Source organism: Lagenorhynchus albirostris, chromosome 8 (assembly GCF_949774975.1).
Source record: "Lagenorhynchus albirostris chromosome 8, mLagAlb1.1, whole genome shotgun sequence".
Classification (NCBI taxonomy): domain Eukaryota; kingdom Metazoa; phylum Chordata; class Mammalia; order Artiodactyla; family Delphinidae; genus Lagenorhynchus; species Lagenorhynchus albirostris.
The window spans coordinates 75,020,221-75,040,550 of record NC_083102.1 but is presented as its reverse complement, the minus strand read 5'-3'; the positions used below and the strand labels follow the sequence as shown (position 1 = coordinate 75,040,550).

At 40.1% G+C, this 20,330-nt stretch overlaps 2 protein-coding genes across 5 annotated transcripts in view; one reads left to right on the top strand and one right to left on the bottom strand.

Annotated features, from left to right (window-relative positions):
• Positions 1–15,777, top strand: part of IGF2BP3 (insulin like growth factor 2 mRNA binding protein 3) — a 137,492-nt gene extending 121,715 nt beyond the window's left edge. For both annotated transcript variants that reach the window (XM_060157156.1, XM_060157155.1), the window contains 5 exons: positions 8,604–8,720; positions 11,828–11,902; positions 14,432–14,563; positions 15,274–15,387; positions 15,679–15,777. In XM_060157156.1, coding sequence (XP_060013139.1) covers positions 8,604–8,720; positions 11,828–11,902; positions 14,432–14,563; positions 15,274–15,387; positions 15,679–15,777 — 537 coding nt within the window. The remainder of the gene's footprint in view (positions 1–8,603; positions 8,721–11,827; positions 11,903–14,431; positions 14,564–15,273; positions 15,388–15,678) is intronic.
• Positions 8,018–20,330, bottom strand: part of MALSU1 (mitochondrial assembly of ribosomal large subunit 1) — a 30,633-nt gene continuing 18,320 nt past the window's right edge. Inside the window, exons 5-7 of one of the 3 annotated variants that reach the window (XR_009542011.1) lie at positions 18,407–18,478; positions 17,899–17,958; positions 8,018–8,258 (exon numbers count right to left, since the gene is read on the bottom strand). The gene's annotated coding sequence lies outside the window, so the exon portion shown is untranslated. Of the gene's footprint in view, positions 8,259–17,898; positions 17,959–18,406; positions 19,300–20,330 lie in introns of those variants that run through there. The other 2 variants (XR_009542012.1, XM_060157158.1) reach the window with 2 other exon arrangements.

Below are 20,330 nucleotides of genomic sequence, written 5' to 3'. Positions count from 1 at the left end.
ACCCGTGAGTTATTTCTTTTGAAGTTCTTGAGTGGTAGGGTTGTTAATGTATGTTTTCAAATATCAAAGGAAAAGTTTGAGACTTTGAGGAGGGGGAAAGAGGTTAGTTATTTTTAAATGTTGAAGGAAGGGATTTTTAAAAGGCTTCCTTCATCTTGAACTTCACCTGAAAGTTTACTGCTTTGAAAGGTCAGTAGAGACTAGACACGCTTTCCACTTTGAACGTTTGTACTTATTACACAGCTCCGGTAGTCGTGCCCACAAATCTATTGTGCATGTGTGTGTTTGTGTGCAAACATTAAACAGCTTTTATTTGTTTTGTAAACAGGTGGATTATTAAGAAATAATCCTTATTTTTATATTTGCTTTTTAAGAGTAGCATTTTTCCTGAGGTCAGAAATAGGAGACCAGTGATAGTATGAAAATAAAGGCAGCCTAGCAGACACTGTATACAATAATTTTTTTGGAAGGAAGTGCACAATTCAGGTGCATCAACAATAATAACTGGAGGTAGACAATCATGTGAAATAAAATTAACATTCTAGGATCTTCCTTCTTGAATTTGTTTTTACGTCTCTCCCTTCCTGTTTGGCTCTCGTATCACATAAAGTTGTGAGCGGTACCTGCTACACCAAATTTAGGGAAATGTCCAGGGAGAAAAGGTGGGGGACTCTGTTCTCTCAGTGCCTAGAATACATGTAGAGTAAAATGCAACTGGAGTTCTACAGAGAACACAGATCGTTGAGATGGTTCGTGTTTTATCCCCATGAGAATGAGAATTTCCTTTGCCTGTTCTTGAAGCTACCAGGCTGTCAGGTGTGCTTGGCTTTTGCCATGGTCTTGCAGTGTGTGTGTTTCTGCCTTTGCTGTCGGCGACGTTTGCATCTTCCCCTGCCCCTCATCTGCCACTTCAAACCTCTTTGGGTAAAAACCATGTAACAAAGCCCATTAATCTAAAGATAGACATCAGAATTTCATATCAAGTGTGAATAGATAGATGATGTATTTTATAAAGCTTTGCACCGGCAGCTACAGGTGATGTGAAGTGACTGAGGTGTTTGTACCTTGGTGCTAAAGGGGAGGGGTGTAAAGAGACAAGAGCCAGCTCTGTTTGTGTTAGTCTCCTCTTCTTTGCTCTGGGTTTCTTTTCTTATGCATGCAGTGAAGAAACCGAGATAAACGAATTATCTCTAAGGACTCTTCTTTCAGGTCAAACATTACTAGTTTTTACAGAGTTCGATTCTGTTTCTTACAAATTGAAGGTTTGCAGCAACCTGCATTGAGCAAATCTATTGGTGCCATTTCCCCAATAGCATTATTTTTAATTAGGTATGTACATTTTTTAGACGTAATGCTACTGCACACTTAATAGACGACAGTTATATACAGTATAAACATTATTTATGTGCACTGGGAAACAAAAAAATTTGTGCGACTCACTTTATTGTGATACTCGCTTTAATGCAGTGGTCTGGAACTGAACCTGCAATGTCTCTGAGGTATGCCTGTATTTAAAAACTGGGTTAGAGAATTAAAGGTTGGCAGGTGTTTGCTCTCAGCACTCTGATACTCCTCCATTGCATTTACAGCTGCTGATGAGAAGCTTACTGTTCTGCAGAAGCTCTCACAGAGAAGTCAGGTTACTCACTAAGATAGTCTCTTTATCCTTGATTCCTGTAGGTTAGCAGCAAATCTCTGCTTTTACTTTAAATATATATTGCCTGGCAAGGAGTCATGTATTGCTTCCTCTTTTAGAGTTTCATTTTTTTCTCTACACGTGTTTTCTCACCTCTGCTTTGTAACATGAAAGTAGAATTGATGCATCCTGTCTTTGGATAAATCCCTTGTCGCTGTTCTAGTCCAGAATTTTGCCCATGCCTCCTCCTAAAACATACTCTTCTTCCCGGAACCTGCCAGGTTGATTTTTCCCATAGAGCCAAAGAGCTGGTTCTTCCAACAGACAAAAGTCTCTACTTCCTGCCTGGCAGCTGGCTTACGCAGTACTTCATTGGCCAACTTCAAGTTTATAAATGACAGGAAATGCTCCTTTCAGAAATGCTCAAACAGTAGGGAAGAGGCGTTTGGCAGCTCGCGAGCAGAGTAAGAGCTGGAATTGGCATCGCACACAACAACATCCATAGCTGGATGGTCTTGGCGGCTTGCGTCGGGGTTGGGAGACGTTAGTTCAGGCGCCGTTGTCTCCATAATTCTGATAGCGTCTTCGGAGTCTCCCCAAGTCTCTAGAACAATAGTGTAATCTGAAAATTGCTAACATGGCTGCTTATGGAAGAGGCAAGAAAGGTGAACACTTCTTCTTAGGTCTTACCTAGTTTGAAGTGCTCTTTAAGAAACAAAATATAATTTGAAAGGGATTTTTAGATCAAATGACTCTCATGGAGTCTTGTAGTCCTACTGTTTAGGATTTCTTACTGTGGGTGCAGCTCTTTTGTTAGTAAACAACTTCAAAGTAAATAACTCGTTGCATATATTTATTATCTCTGAGAGGTCTTGGTTACTTAGTTATAGGGAAAAACTTTCTTTGCTTTTTTATTTATTTATTTTTTTAAACTTAAATATTCTGTTCAGGTCATGAAGTTGAGTAAACCCAACTTCAGTTCCAGACCAAAATCCATTAAAACAAAAAAAAAACCCCAGGAGTATGTATTTTACAAGCCAGAGGGAGACACTGGCATTCTTCCAGATTCCTGGAGGCTGGTCTTGTTGGCTGGCATGCATGTCGCCATGCCTTTGTGATGTCTTAGGTTCTGTTCCCCACAATGTAAATACACTTAACCTTACTGTTTGCTCATTCTTGTATTTCCTCATGATAGATGATTAGGAATTACTCATTGGCAGACTTCACCAGTTATGCAAACTTTCAGTTGAGCAGCTTTGTTCTTCTGTTATTTCAAGCTATAGCGTAGGGTCTGCCAAGAAGTCCAAAGGAAGTTTTGCCAATAGGCATCTGGCAGAAATCCACTGGGAAACAGCTTGTGACCTGAATGTCTTTCACCTCTGAAAGTTTAGGAAGCAGCGTTCAGGATAATGCAGCTGAACATTAACTTACATGCAAAGAATGTGTAACGCTATAGGGTAATGCTGATGCGTTTTTTTTAAGCTCATCTCAGAGTCTTAGATTCACAGGTGAAAGAGACTTATCATAACCCATTGTTCTGGCGTCTTAGTTTTACATGTAAAAATTATCTGTTTATCTGGGTGTTCTAATCCTGAAAACATGGCTTACTACACAGAATCCCATATAAGAATTGGCCAGTTTAATGACTGTCCAGTAGACAGGATGTTTATGCAAGGTGCCTTATATTCCCAGAGGAAAGTTTCCTTGATGACAAGAAATTTATGGTCAGGGATGTGCTTGGTGGATATGGAACTGGAACAAAGGGATTTGGGTGGCGTTCAGAAACGTCTTCATCAGGCTTCAGACACCTGATGAGTCACCTTTTCACTAAGGTGCTATTACCAACAGTACACACCGCGCTGTCAGTCCAGGACACGGCCTCCTGGCAGGCTTCATTTACTTCCCTCTAACCTCTCAGTGTGGAACTTCTTTCTGTCTGCATACTGATGCTTTCTTTATGTCTTTGCCCCTTCTATCTATTATAGTTTGGTCCTTTTAGCCCTTCTCTACTGTCTACCATTCCTTTTCCAAATCTTCACTCAACTTTTAAATTCACTCTTAATCTCCGTAATGGATTTGTTACCTCCTACCCCACCTCCCCAAAATCAGTAAAACAAAAACATCTATAGCCTCTCATCCATGACTGTATCAGAAAGATGATTTTGCTTTTGTTCAACTTTTGAGACTACAACACACTTTCTGCCTGTGAGCTTTTCTCGTAGCCATGGTCCTCGGTATCTTCTAGGCGGAGACATGCTCAGGCTACATTTGTGAGGCTCTGGGACTTTTGCTCTGGGGATGATGCCTGTTACATTCGGCGTCTGAGGACATTCAGAAGTTGCTGTCTGGGGTCAGTCCCAGGAAAAGTAGTTTTTACTAAACAAATAGTTTTTCTCAAGATGTGGTAAATCATGTAACTAATTTTTTTAATTAGCTGCTAGGAAGCTTAGAGCCAAATTTGTATAATAACAGCATTTCTGGTTTTATCTTTTCTGTTGAGGTCCCTATGCTCTTATTTCTTCACCTCCTTTGTCTTATCTTTCTATTGTGTATTTTGTAAGCAGCATAAAGTATTTCTGGAACATGGCCCAGAAAGCAAATAATTATATAGTCATGGCAAAATACAATGGGGCAGACCTGGGTGAGTTACACATTAGATTTAGTCTGATCCTTAGGTCTTTATAACTGCCAGCCCCCGACTCCTCCCACCCCCCTAAAAAAAAAGTTTATTATTCGGAAGAACATTACATGGATGTTCTCAGTGAGATAAAAGTTAGATCCTATCTTTACTTTAAAAAATTGGTTCAGATTAACATACCAGTTTTAATATAAGGACCAGAATGACAAAATAAATTGATACTAACATTGAGCAGTTTATGGGCAATGTCAGCATTAATTCATTCCTGTCCAGTTATTAAAATAAGAGAGGCCTTAAAGTGTCCCTCTGGAATAAATGGTATGTGGTAATTGCCTAACACCCTAGCAGGCTGTGAGGTACAGTGCTTTCAAAAGAGAGGCATTAGGCTTCCCTGGTGGCGCAGTGGTTGAGAGTCCGCCTGCCAATGCAGGAGACACGGGTTCGTACCCCGGTCCGGGAAGATCCCACATGCCGCGGAGCAGCTGGGCCCGTGAGCCATGGCCGCTGAGCCTGCGCATCCGGAGCCTGTGCTCCGCAACGGGAGAGGCCACAGCAGTGAGAGGCCCGCGTACCGTAAAAAAAAAAAAAAAAAAGAGAGGCATTGTTCTTATGACTTAAAATTATTTCATCCTTCAGTATTTCCATTTGGTTCTTCGCTGATGAATAGCAGTAGAAGTTGACTTGGCCAAGCTGTGCCGGATAGGCCTCTTTCACAAATATCCACAGTCAAGAGTTCAGTGGGAAGGCAAAACCTCTTCTGCTATGTGTGTTCCAGGAATGCTTATAGAGCCCCAAGGGAATCTTCATTAGACTGACAGCTGTATTAAGGCCTGCAGTGTGTTACAACATCCTAGGAAACATACCAAAGATATACCAAGTTGTAAAGAGTATAGTATGCACATCTATTTGTACAGATGCTGAAGAAACAAAATGTACAATGGTTTTTGTCAATATTTTCTGGAGTTGAATTTTAGATTAACTTGTATAGGAAATAAGGAGGTACATGGTGGGGTGTGGTTACAGATAAAGGAAGAGACTTAGAAGAGCAGAGTTCAGATGATTTTTATGTGTGGGAAATGAGACATGGGGTCTAGAATCACACACTGCTTAATATTTGTAAGTGTGAAAGGCATGTTTCGAACCAAAATGACTTCCCCCTGTCTTTTACACATTTATTCACCCTAAGATTAATTAGCATGAGAATTTGGAAATATCAATTTTAAATGTTCATGTTCTGATCTAGCATTTTTATTACCTAAAACCTTAGAATTATTTGTACAAGGGCACACGATTTACGTTTAAAGATTTGATTGCAGCGTTAGACAAATTGGTGAAAAATTGGAAACCAAACTTTCTAAAGGTCTTTAAAATAGCATCCTCAGATATAGCAAAATAACTGTCAGGGAAAGATGAAGGAATTGGAGATTTTTTTTGGACAACTTTTCTGTGATGTGGTTATTTTATTCTCATAGTGGAAACAAACATTGAAACCCTTAAGTTTCAGTTAAAAGTGTCTTACACATGCTTAAGATGGATGTATTGCAGGTGAGACAACAAACTTGTTGATTTCTTCTCCTTGTTCTAGTAGAGCATCTTGTCCTTCTCTTTTTTGGTGATTCAATTTTTTTTTTTTTTTTTTTTTTTTGTGGTACGCGGGCCTCTCACTGTTGTGGCCTCTCCCGTTGCGGAGCACAGGCTCCGGACGCGCAGGCTCAGCGGCCATGGCTCACGGGCCCAGCCGCTCTGCGGCATGTGGGATCTTCCCAGACCAGGGCACAAACCCGTGTCCCCTGCATCGGCAGGCGGACTCTCAGCCACTGCGCCACCAGGGAAGCCCCTTGGTGATTCAATTAAACGCATCTTTTTTGGTAAATTTTTAAATTGAGGTATAATTGATGTACAACATTTTCAGGTGATCCAATATTTGTATAGACTGCAAAATGATCACCACAGTAAGTATAGTTAGTTAACATCCATCACTGCACAGTTACAAAAATTTTCTTAAGTGTGATGAGAACTTTTAAGATCTACTCTTAGCAACTTTAAAATGTGCAATACAGTATTAACTGTAGTCACCATGCTGTACATTACATCCCCAGGGCTTATTTTATAACTGGAAGTTCGTACCTTTTGCCCTTCTTTACGTCATTTTTTTTTAACATCTTTATTGGAGTATAATTGCTTTACAATGGTGTGTTAGTTTCTGCTGTATAACAAAGTGAATCAGCTATAATTATACATATGTCCGCATATCTCCTCCCTCTTGCGTCTCCCTCCCACCCCTCTAGGTGGTCACAAAGCACCGAGCTGATCTCCCTCTGCTATGCTGACGCTTCCCACCAGCTGTCTATATTTTACATTTAGTACTTTACATCATTCTTAATCTTTAGTTTTCCTTATTCAAAATAAAGAAAAATGTTCATGGACTGTCTCTCATGCCCCTTTCAGCATGTTGATGATCAAAGGCTTAAGCTTTTACCACCTACACATTACTAATTTTTTTGACTCATGGAAGTCAAACCAACACAGATGGAGAAGAGTGATACAACCAGGGAAGGGAGCACTTCACTGAGAGCTCTACTGGACATTTTTCTTAACAGTCATTCCTGCAGGTCTATGTATATTGCAAAGTACACCCATACCTGTTGGAATTGGGATATATACTCACTTTTTGTGAACATGGCTTAGGAGATAGAGAAGCCCAGGTTTGAATCTTGGCTCCAACACCAGTCATTATGACCTTGTGCAAGTAATCTCTCTGGCTCGGTTTTCTCATCTTTAAAATGGGAATGCTCTTAGTTTCTATCAGTTGGATCAGTTGTGAGGTGTAAATGCACAGAAGCTCACACAGGGGAGACTCACAAACTCTCACCACAAAGGACTGCTGTGTGCACCTGCCCCCTGATCATAGTTATCTTCCTCCTAAGCCTGAGTTTTTACCTCAGCATGCTTTTTACCCATCTTCCACTAATAAAAAACACAAATGTTCCATGAATGTCTTAACTGGAATTCCATCGTTCTGTGTGGACTGAGTGGGAACCTTTCTGTATGATAATTCGATAATATTTATTAGTTTTAAATGTTCAGGCCCTTTGACTCAGTAGTGCTAAGAATTTATGCAGTAGAGGTACTTGTACAAGGGCACACAATTTTTTTGTACAAAGATTTGATTGCAGCATTACAAATGCGTTAGTTGACAATTGAAAACTATACACATACATAACAGGGATGAGATCGATCCGCTGTTGTGTCTCCCTCTGAAGGAATACAGTTCATAGAATGAGGTAGGGATGTAGGAATGACACAGGAAGATATCCAACGTGTATTAAAGTAAAACAAATGAGAACATGTTATTTGCAGTAGGCTCCCATTTATTAATGTTTTATTTCATAGACTTTCCTCCATGAAACATGTCTGCCTATCCTTTTCTAGTTTCCTGTTTTCCTTTTCACTGGGTTTTTGTCATTCTTCCTGTTTGGCTTGAAAACAAAAAATCAAATCTATTAGGGCTTGGCACTTTATTTAAGTAACTAGTTGATTGCAGGGTTAACAGTTATTTGGTCAATGTAAGTTTTTCTGATTGATTTTGGTAATTCTAGACAAGTCGTGGACATGTTCAGATTTATTGACATTGTTCTATCTTAGTTTTGTCTTGTGTGATATCCTTTCCTTTTTCTCATTCCATGTTTATAATTGGTAAATTGGCAAAAGGTTTTCCTTTTATTTAAAGAACCAGACCAGCCTTCTGTTATTACTAGTATTTTTATTTAAAAAAAAACAAACAAACAACTTTGCTTCAGAGGAAGGAAACTAAAGACAGAAAAAATTCCTACCAAATAGTGTGAGTAAATGACGTCATGTGGAACAGCCTTCTGTTGAGGGTGTGTGGAGGGACAAAGAAGTGGAACGGCTGCCGCTGAGCATCAGGGCCCCTCTGGAGGTCTGTAGTGCTCAGGGCTCCGTGCTCTCTGCCTCCACGCTGAGCTTACAGGGAGAAGAGGGAGCTGTTACTGCCACTAGGAATTTGTGTGGTAAGAGCGGTGGTGTCATTTGGTGGACCAATATTAAGTGGCACAAAATCTGTTTTAAATCTGTAAATTTGAGGAAAAACTGTACAGAGAAAAGTGATGTTTTAAATGCTAACACTTTCAGGATGAATGTGAGATCTTCTCGACCTGTTAGGTAAACTCATATCAACTTACTGTGGTGGTTTTTCCTAAAACTATCCTAATATTTCTAACAGTATGAGAATGCCCCTCTCCCTATGCCAGCGATACAGCCTGATTTGTATCCAGTAAGCATGTATGTCCTGTCTTTCTTTTCCAACAGCAGTCAGAAACAGAGACTGTCCATCTGTTCATCCCAGCCCTGTCTGTCGGCGCCATCATCGGCAAGCAGGGGCAACACATCAAACAGCTTTCTCGCTTTGCAGGAGCTTCTATTAAGGTACTGTTCTGCCAGCTGTGGCTCTCCTGGTGCTTTAAGGACAGCGAGTTACAGAAATGAGAGTCTTCCTGCCACTCTGTAATTTGAATTGAATGTGGCAGTCTATATTGGGGTTACATAAGTGTGTGACAGAGAACTCCAAACAACACTAGCTTAAACAAGGTAAGTTAAATTCTCTCTCCAGAAAAAGTAGTCTGCAGGTACGCAATTTGGCGTTAGAATGGTGGTTCTGCCCCACCGCATTCCTGGATATATATTCCTTCTAGCTCATCTTCCCTGGGCGTGGCTTTGGTCCCTCACACTCCGAAATGACACTATTTAGTGCCCGAACAATCAAGGCTGTGGTCCTTTTAAGGAATATACAAATTGACAAAGGCTTGATAAAAGTCATAGCTTTCTTCAGGAAAACATCAGTCTATTGGGGGGTTTATTTTGGTTACATTTTATAAATATATATATATAAATAATTTTATTTTTGGCTGCATTGGGTATTCGTTGCTGCGCACAGGCTTTCTCTAGTTGCAGCAAGCGGGGGCTATTCTTCGTTGCGGTACGCGGGCTTCTCATTGCAGTGGCTTCTTTTGTTGCGGAGCACAGGCTCCAGGCGCGCGGGCTTCAGTAGTTGCGGCACACAGGCTCAGTAGCGCAGGCTCAGTAGTTGTGGTGCACGTGCTTAGTTGCTCTGCGGCATGTGGGAATCTTCCCAGAACAGGGCTTGAACCTGTGTCCCCTGCATTGGCAGGCGGATTCTTAACCACTGTGCCATCAGGGAAGTCCAATTTTATAAATATTTAATGAAATTTTTAATTTGAATATAGTACCAAAAAAACCACACTGCACTCAAATGTTTATAGTATCTTTATTTATAACTGGGAAATGGGGAAGCAGCAAATGTTCATCAGTGGCAAATGCATAAACTGTGGCCCGTCTATATAATAATTACTTAGCAGTAAAAAGGAGGGAACTATTGATACATAAAACAACTTGAGTGCATCACATGTATTATGCTAAGAGAAAGAAGACTCAAAAGGCCACATACTACTGTATGATTCCACTTATATGAAAATTCTGGAAAAGAGAACTATGGAAATTGAGAAAAAAAAATCAGTGGTTGCTAGGAGTTGGAGGTGGAGGGGTTGAAAACAAAGGCAGCATGAGGAAATTTTGAGTGACAGAAGCTGTTTTTATGTTGATTGTGGTGGTATTTACAACTATGTATTTGGTACCAAAGGAGTGAGCGTTACTGTATGTAAACTACACAGTTAATAAAAAAGCAAAACACACAGGAAAGCCCTCATATTCTCCCTTGTAGCAAAAGATAACAAAATAACGTGAGCAGAAAATGCAGCCAAAATAAATAAATGGGTAAAGGAAAAGACATGATAAAAGACCAAGGGGTGAACTAACTTTACTATCCTGTTAGTTTCCTGATTACTGAGTTAATCTGTAAAACATGCTCACACATGCAAAAAGAACCTAGCAGCTTTGTTTTGGAAAAACTGCGACGAACATTTCATGAACAAGAAGAACTGGGTATTTAGACGTTTGGCTCTTTTTCTTTCTGGCTTTAATGGAGGTTTTATGATGAGGTTAAAATATTTTTGTTTCCAAAAAGTCTGAAACATGCATAATCTGAAAGATTCATCAGCACTCCTAACACTTCGCTACATTTCCATAATGTAAATTTCCATATATGTACGTACTTTAATAGGCATATATTTGGTATTACCAAATCATAATCATTTGTGTTAACTTACTGGACATTAAGATTGTTCCTAATTTAACCTGCACAGGGGTAGACAAAGTTCTTTTGGTCAAATTGTCATATATTAACCTTATCCTTTAACGTAAGTCTACAGAAGTGGGTTTGGTGAGTCACGGGGCATGTGCTTTTTTCAGGCTTTTGAGAGATTGTAGCAATTTGTACTCCTAACAACCTCAGTGTACAAGTGTCCTCAGCCCCGGCCCTCTATCACCAGTGTTGACAAAGATCCTTTTTAAAAAAAGGAAACCTTAGTCAGAAAGATGAAGAATGATACCTTCTTTTTGGGGTTTCCTGTGAATAATCCTAAGAGTGTGGTCTAAAAGGAAGTAATTATTGGCTTGTTTTACAGACTCACAATTAGTGCCCAGCAATAAAGTAGCAATAGTATTAATTTGGGTCTAAGTAACAGAAATGTTAGCTTTATTTTGAGGGAGGAAGCATGAGTCTATTAAAAGTAAAAAACATTGTTTTGATTATGAAGGTGTGGAGAAGGGCCTACTAGACTATAAGTAATTGACAGTGATCATACTGAGTGGTAGTTGGGATGGCTTTTATTGTATTTTTTGCTTCCTGTTCTCATTATTTACTATAGGGAATTGCTTCTTGCACAGCAAATATCTAGCAAATTTTTTTCTTTTAAAACACTTCCTACCAGCCAACTCCCCAAATTCTTTCTTACTAAGGGAATGCTGGTTTCCTCTCCCTTCAACAGTCTCTGCAACAATTCCCTAGCCTAGGCTTTTTGTGTCATTTCACACGCTCTGCCAAAATAGAAGAGTCTGAGTTTACTTTTCTTCTGCCAAATTAATGTTAGTTTATTCCATATGTTAGTCCAGCGAGTGTACTTTGGGGGAATGTACCGATAGGCTTAGACTGGGAACCTAGCAGTTTCTTGCACATACAGGAGGCCCAGGGTGTTGTGATGCGCGTGGGCCAAGAACCACCCTTTGAGCACCCACTGGTGTAGTGACAAGGAATGTGATGGTGGAGCCAGACCCAGCTCTCCCTCCAGCTTCACTGGACTGTGTGATCATGGGCCAGGTGACTCACCTTCTCTAGCCTTTGGCCTCTCCATGAGGCAGTACCTCATCAGGAAATAGTGAGGGTTAGGTAGAGGCTGCATCTGGACTTTTACATTAGGGCCAGGCACAGTGTAAGTACACAGTATACGGCAGGAGCCGTAACTAATGAATCCACATTAATCACTGCTTCATATAACTACCTTCCAGAAGGCTTTCATTCTACATTTCAGTAAGTCATGTGCAAATGACAGGCTGGTTGGTGTAGCATTTCTATTGGTGGCACCTGAAAGTGTCATAACCCGTTACTGGGTCTGTTACAGATCGCTCCAGCTGAAGCACCAGATGCTAAAGTGAGGATGGTGATTATCACTGGGCCACCGGAGGCTCAGTTCAAGGTATGTGCTCTGGAGTGTGTGCACAGGTAACAAATGAATGGATGTCTTCTTTTCGGGAAATCCATAACCTGGCTTCTCCTGTAAAAAAATCTAATACTCAGTAGAAAGAATCTCTCAATGGAAATTTCTAAGACTAAGAACAGAGTAGAAACATACCGCAAATTACACTTTAAAAATAAACCAAAGCCTTTGGTTAATTTTGAGAGTTCTGTAATGGTTGTTGGTTTTGACTGTCTCCCAAAGGAGAATTTGCTCAATGCCCTGTTAGCATGTGTGAAGGTGAGACCTTAAGACTGAAATTTACAAGTCTGATTCATATGCCTTGCTGTTCTCAAGTTTTTCCTCTTGTCCCAGAGAGGCCTCAACCTTGAATTAAAATGTCCCCGTTTGCTCTTACCCTTGGGTTAACCGTTAGCCCTTGTCCACAGTCGGTCAACAAGCCACTCTAATCTTTTGAATTTTAGAGGTAGAAATGGCAGGAACTCTTAACAGCATTTGTCCTGGTGTGAACCATTGGTCATACTGGGGTTTGGGGCCTTTGGGGCTGGAATGCCTCCCACCATGTCCTGAGTGGTGGTGTAGCAGGGTGATGAAGAGCAGAGACCTGGTAGCCAGGTTGCTGGTTCAAAGCCCAGCTTTACCATTTACCAGTGGTGTGACCTTGGGCAAGTTACTTAGCCTTTCTCTGCCTAGTTCCTCATCTATAAAATCGGGGTTAAAAACACCCACAAAGTTTAAATAAGGTTTAAACAATATATGAATTGCTTAGAATAGTGCCTGACACAGGAAGTACAACATAAATGTGCTGGTGGTGCTGCTGAGCAGACTTGGGATGAATCAGACTAAGACCCTGCCAGAGCCTCAAATTCACAAACGTATACCTTTGAGTATGTGATTTCTCTCATAAACTCAGTAGGGTGTCTTGTTTGTCATAGGTAAAAGCAGCTACTCAATTCAGTGCAATTTATCCAAACCTCCTGTGTTGTTCCTACCACTTAGCAGCTGTGTTAACAGGATAACTCTTTAACCTTACTTCTCTTAGCTCTAAAATGTGGCTAAGTTAACAAGTGCCCACTTCTTCCCTCCTTTTAAACCATCACTTTCTTTGACCTCTATTTTTCACTAAAAATGGGAAGCTTTTTTCACTTCATTTACAGGAAGAACAGGAAACAAAAGGAGGTGCTTTGAGATGTGGGGTACAGTTGGCTAGCCTCAAACTTGGGTCAAGAAATTTACTTCCTCATACCAGCCTTGTGGTCCAGGCAGTTCAGATCAAAACTCAGAGATGCTGAAAATTGCTTCCTATCCCAGACTTACAGAGACAGTCACTTTTAGTTTGAAATACTAAAAGATAAATACAAACATCAATTATGGTCTTATTATTCTATAAATGGAATTAACTATCTTGCAGTTTTCATAATGCTTGTATGCTGGGGAATTCAGAGTTTGTTTCCCTGTATCCTCCTATGCCTGTATTGTTCAGTTGTCTTAAATGGGACATTTAAGAAAAGCTATAATGCTTAAATGTCATTTATGTGATCAGTGATAATAACAAATAAATTATTTTATTTTAGACATCTAAGTAATAGTAAACCTCCTAACCCATATTTTTTCTTATGAATTCAAGAGCTTGTTTCGGAGGACAATGTATATCCGTTGTGTCCTTTGTGTTGATAGCTACATCTGTGGCCTGAGACTGAGGATGAATGGAAGACAGGGTACTAAGATGGATTTTTTTTTTTTTCTGTAACCCCCTAAAATGATCTTATTATCATTTCTACACCAGTGAAAACGTGTTCGGTACTTTTGTTTTTGTTCTCTGCTGTGGCAGCTTGTCAGATGAAACCAACTCTGACTTCTTTTTCCTTTGGTGTATACCAGAGCAAATTAATGGTTGTACATAATAGGAGAGGTTTATTATGTATAACTTCTAGTTGTATGCAGCAAGTGACAGGATGTGTTTGACTATAACTGTCAGATGTGTATGTTAACTTGATTTTGTAGCCTTAGTCGAAGTAGAAACCATCTGGCTAAGATGAAGAAATGTTTAACTAGAAAATTCCTCGCTGGCCCATTTAGACAGCGGCTTGGCTTCTTGTGAGCCTCGCATAGGTGGCTCTGTAGTTCCTCTGCAGTCCCTTTTACTCAAGAAAAACGCAGTTACTATCTTATTGACAACAGGAGAGGTTTTACCTTTCAAGACTGGAGAGCAAATGGTCATTTGCAAAAATTTTAGTTCGGCTGACTGCTAACTTATTGCCTTTAACCGTTTTTGTCAGAAGAATATGGTTTAATCTTATTTTATCAATCATTCAATTGCCTCATCTGTGATGTATAGTTATTATTGTTGTCAACCTTTTCTAGGACTTCCTTACTTTTCCACCTCTTGTGCAACGTTCCACAATCTATCAAATGCAGATGTATCACTGCAAAGGTCTGTTCCAGTGGATCCGGGCCATCTTTAAAGTTAATGGACCTTTTTGCATTTCCTTCATGAATGACACTGATGAGATATGTTCTCATCTGTAGGCTCAGGGAAGAATTTATGGAAAAATTAAAGAAGAAAACTTTGTTAGTCCTAAAGAAGAGGTGAAACTTGAAGCTCACATCAGAGTGCCATCCTTTGCTGCTGGCAGAGTTATTGGAAAAGGAGGCAAAACGGCAAGTACTTCAGCAAAACCTGTGCAGTGGTATGAAAGGGAAAGCGTTGAAAGGTACTTAGGAGTTCCAAGTCCCTAAATTTTGGCTAACTTATAAAAAGCAGGACCGTCTGGGCCAAGGTTTGGAGAAGACTGCCTTTGTTCCTCCTGGGTGTTGGTGTCAGCTACCAGTGAAAGCAGTGCCTCTCTTTCAGACCACTTTGTATGGGAGAACTGTCTCATATTTATAAGGGGCATTTTGCATTTTCTGTTGTTATACATCAGCTTTCTACTTTTATTGTGCAAACACTTAATGACATGAAAAGAAACTTTAAAAAATTTCATCTACATTTATAACTTATACCTCTGTAACTGAAAAAAGCAAATGGTTTCCAGTTTCTAACACATAAAACTTCCAAGTCATTTTCAAAGCTATTTACAATTCTGAAGTGATTGAAAGTGTGTATTTTGGAATCAGATTTTCAGGGGTTGAATCTGGTTTTGTCATTAACTTATGCAACTGTGGGCGAGTCAGTTTCTTTCACTAAGGCTTAGTTTTAATTACCTTGAAATGGGGACAATACTAGTAAACGGATAGAATTATTAGTATTATTAGATGAGATTATAAATATAAAGCCAAAGCTCAGTATTTTGGTTACATAGTAAGGAAATGGTAATTAAAAAAAAAAAAGAACAACTCCACTTAACATGATTTGTGTTTATCTCCTTCAGGTGAATGAGCTCCAGAATTTGTCAAGCGCAGAAGTTGTTGTCCCTCGTGACCAGACGCCTGATGAGAATGACCAAGTGGTGGTCAAAATAACTGGTCACTTCTATGCTTGCCAGGCAAGTGGGCTCTAGTGTGATAAGTGAGCTCTTCTGCTTCTTCCTTCTTCCTGAGTGATCCTCCTCCCATGCGTGTCCCCATGTCATATAAATATTTCAGGCTGCTTGGTGCTTAACACTTTTAATCCCCCTTTAAGCAGGTGATTTCAGAGACTCTGCTAGGAGAAACTAATAAGTATGTATCTTTAATCTTCAAATAAGTTTCAATTTGAAGTTGTTGAAATGGAAGAGTAAATTAACTTTTGGTCATACTTGATCAGGTAGAAATTTCAAAGCTCTCTCCTACTGCAGGTTGCCCAGAGAAAAATTCAGGAAATTCTGACTCAGGTAAAGCAGCACCAACAGCAGAAAGCTCTGCAAAGTGGACCACCTCAGTCAAGACGGAAGTGAAGGCTCAGGAGACAGCCCACCACAGAGGCAGATGCCAAACCAAAGACAGATTGCTTAACCAACAGACGGGCGCTGAACCCCTATCCAGAATCACATGCACAAGTTTTTACCTAGCCGGTTGTTTCTGAGGACCAGGCAACTTTCGAACTCCTGTCTCTGTGAGAATGTATACTTTATGCTCTCTGAAATGTATGACACCCAGCTTTAAAAAAAGAAAAAAATTAGGGGGTGAGGGAGGGAAAGAGAGGAGCTCTGCACTTCCCTTTTGTTGTATTCTCAGTAGAACAAATATTCTAATTTTTCTTAATATTCATTCCCCCATAATGCCAGAAATTGGCTTAATGGTGCATTTACTAAATTCATCAAGTAAATAAAAATAGATTGCTCCTATGTCCAATTGTTAAAATTGGATCAGAATAGGATTATTACAAGAACTTAAATATTAAGCTGTTAGCATAGAGAAACTGTTCTCAGTTTTATCTAACACTAACACAAATAACCTAAGGGAAGTGCTGAATGGTGTTGGCAGGGGTATTAAATGTGCATTTTTACTCAACTACCTCAGGTATTCAGTAATGCAATGAAAGCAAAATTGTTTTGTTTTTTTCTGAAAATTTTATATACTTTATAAAGATAAGTCCAACTGTTTTTTAAAAAATAAAATTAGCTAACAGGCAAATAACTGAGAAAAAAATTTTACTTCTGGCTGGTGACAGTAAAGCTGGAAAATTAATTTCAGGTTTTTTGAGGCTTTTGACAGTTATTAGTTGGAAAATCCAGTAAACGTTCAGTGATACGGAGCAGTGCCTATATTTGGAGAGCAGCAAATACCATTTATTTTTTTGTTTATGGTAGGGAAGTTTTTGATGGTACTAACAGAGCAAAGTGGCTGCAGGAGGTTTTGGAACGGCTAGTTTTAATAAATGGCTTCAGGAGACTTCAGGGTTTTTTTGTTTGGCTATGTGATTGAATGCATAAATGCTTTGTGCTTTTGACTATCACTACCTAAAGCAAGTGTATCTATGGAGACATGCAGCTCCTGTGAACTTTAAATTGATTGGCAAGAAGAAAGCTTCAGCTTGCCTTACAGGATGCTTAGTTTGCCAATATATTTCAGACCAGTTGGTCTATGCTTGGAGCAGACCCCAAAAGAATTGCTTTGTGAAGACCAATGGGGCAGTCAGACGGTGTGACAGTGTTTAAAGGCAATAAAAAGGCTACATCTCCCCGTGCCAGGCACTGTCATGAGCCTCACACTAAGCTATTTTGAAGATTTTAAGCAATGATAAATCAAGAAGAATGAAAGGCCACCTAGAATATTACATAAATTGCAGCAGGATTTCTGTATTCTCTGCAACCAGTTATTTGAAAATAAGTCAAAAGGTAGAAAAATACAAGAACAACTTTTGGAATATAATTTGAATGACTGTGATATAATAATACATTTGACCTTTGATACTGAACGCATTCGCCCATTTCCTACCTTGATGGCAAAGCCTGGTATGTACAGTTATGTGGGTGTGGGTGGTCTCCAAGGCCACACTGCTCTCAGAATTGTGTTTCTTTTGTTCATTAAATGATCACAGTCGTTATATTATACTGACCTGAAGGGCATATATAATAACCCTTAAATCATTTTGCTTCATTTGTATTTCAAGATGAATTTCTACAGACTAGGTAAGTTTTTCTGAAGATCACTGTATCCTTTAAACATTTTGAAAATGACTTGAAATGTTTTACTAAATGTTTTCAGAAAATCAGTTTATTTTGTAGTTTTAGCCAAAAAGTGCCCTTTTTGTCACTGAATTCATCTAGCATTCATCATTTTCTTCCATACAATGAATTGCTTTAAAAAAAAAAGTAATGGACTGGCTTTCTGGTTGGATTTTGGGTAAAATGTGCTTAAGGCCAGAGCTCTTCCTCAGTATTTGATTTTTCCAACTTTTTTTTTTTTAAATACAGATAGGTGCTACATTTATTATCTGCCTGTTTAAATTCTGTCATGTTTCACTTCTAGCCTTCTAGTGTGGCAAATCATGTTTTACTTTCAATTAAGCATTGGTAATGGAGTATCTGGTAATACTAGGAAATAATTCTGTTGTAATTGAGTTTTGTACTCACCACGTATGGATCATTCCTCATCTGTAACGTGCCCCAAATGCAGCTTCATTTTCCAGATACCTTGATGCAGAATAAAGTGTTTCATTATCAGGTGCAGCCTGCTGTGTAGTATGTATTTTTGGCTTTATGTATTTTTGGCTTTTCAAATTAATGTGACTGTCCTGAATTTGGTCAAAGTGTAAACTTAGATTTTTAGTAAGGCTATGTCAATCTCAAGGTAGGCACCACTATCTACCAATGTCCTGACTGTGAACCTAGATAATACTGTTGCATATGAACTGAGAACTAAAGGTTTTACGTTACAGGACCAGTGGGGTGGTTATGTTTTCTGCTATATATTTTTTAAAATTTTTGGCTATACTGTTCTACAGAATAAGATTTAAACTCGGAAAACACTTTGCTAGGCCTGGGAATGAGCATTCCTAGCACTGTGGAATGAAATGCCCCCCAAACCATGGTCAACTTTATGACCATGAAGGGGCCCTACTGACTGGAAATTGGCACTCGCCATTGGCACTTGCTGTCTGCCTCTACAAAGATTAAATCACAAGCCACTGCAGCTGCTGACCTTCAACACCCCCTGAAAAGGAGTTCAGAGTGGAGAACAGGAATGAGGCACTCTGGGAAAAACTGGCAGAACAGGCCTTCAGATAGATAGATATTTTCAGGAGAAGATTTTATGGGCCAGATTCTTGCTCTTCTCATACCTAGAGAAACACTAACATCATTAATGGTGACATCTGCTTTGGCTATTAAGGGGAATATTACAATTAAGAGTCAAAATGGAGTAGCTATGGTTTAAGACATCCAAGAAATAACTAGATGACACTGTGGGTGTGATTTCAGGCAAATCCTTGTATTGCTAAGAACCTGAGTTTTCTGAGCTGTGTCAGACTTGGATGCCACCAGCCGTTCTCAAAATAATGTCTGCTGGCAGCTGATAACTGCAACCTTACTTTTTTAAAGGTCTCCTCTTGTAACTTACTTTTTTTTTTTTTTTCCCGGTACGCGGGCCTCTCACTATTGTGGCCTCTCCCGTTGCGGAGCACAGGCTCCGGACGCGCAGGCCCAGCGGCCATGGCTCACGGGCCCAGCCGCTCCGCGGCATGTGGGATCTTCCCGGACCAGGGCACGAACCCGTGTCCTCTGCCTCGGCAGGCGGACTCTCAACCACTGCGCCACCAGGGAAGCCCGTAACTTACATTTTTAGACAACGGAATTGCTTTAGATCATACATTTAACAAAAAGAAGAGACATGTTTGATGACCAATAGCACCTGTTACCTATGTGTTAATACTACATTAAAAGTTAAAACCTACCTCAATAAAACTAGACAACTGGCTACTTGGCTACAAGTCTCCCCAAAGCACCAGGTCCAGACTGTGTTTCAGGCTTATTCTCCTGAAAAGAGATGACGTTTATTTTCCCTATTAAAATCCAATTGTCACTCCTCCAGCTACTTCTGATTGGGTCTGTTACACCAAAATGGCAGACCAAGGGATTAAGATTTTAATCATACAAGACTCAGATCCAGGAATCGGGAATCAGAAATATTTCCAGTCCAGTGTCTATTCTCCAAATTGAGACAGGACTATGCCCTATTGTAGCAGGAAGTGGCCAGCACTGTGTCCTTTCTGTGTCCCCTGTTTCTTGTTTGTAGGATATAGGCTTCACTCAGCCTCCTTGACCTTCCTCCTTGACCTTCCCTGAGTTCCAAAGGGCAGATTCAAACAGTTGCTAATCAGGGAAGGGAGGGGATGCAAAAACAGGGGAGGAGCTGTCAACTAGTGGTACAGCCTTGGGGCAGGGTCCTGGTTCCACCTCAAGGAGTATGCATAACAATATCTTTGAGTTCTGCAGGAACTAAGGCCCCCACCCAGGTGAGGATGGTAACTTCAGGCTGAGTGCCAAGATTCCTGGAGCATTGTCCTGTTACGTCACTACCAATCGATCAGAAGAAGAAAGTCACACACCCTGCAGCCCTCACCCCAAATTTTGCCTGCCTTTTCTGGGCCTGGTGATGACCATCCTGTTAGGCCTCCTGTTTGGCCCTTGTCTGTTTCAACTGCTTACAAGGTTCATCCCCCACAGGGTCCAACAGTTTCAACTAAACTGCTGTTACTACAAGGATGAATGCCAGTTTTGGGCACAGAATACCTCAATTTAGATCAGGTAGAGAGAGACTTCTACTCTACTAGGCAGGACTATGCCAACTCTCAGCAGGAAGTAGTTACAGAAGAAAGAGACCTCCACTCCAATTCCCAAGAATTATCTTGAGTATGAAGTCTCTCAGGGAGGAGTTGTTAGGGGAAACACTGAAACTGCCCGCCCTGGCCAGGCAACATAGTAACCACTTGCATGAGTTATCTTAAACAGGAGGTCCTGGTAAGGAATGCAGAACTAACAAGATACTACCAACTGGAAGAATTCAG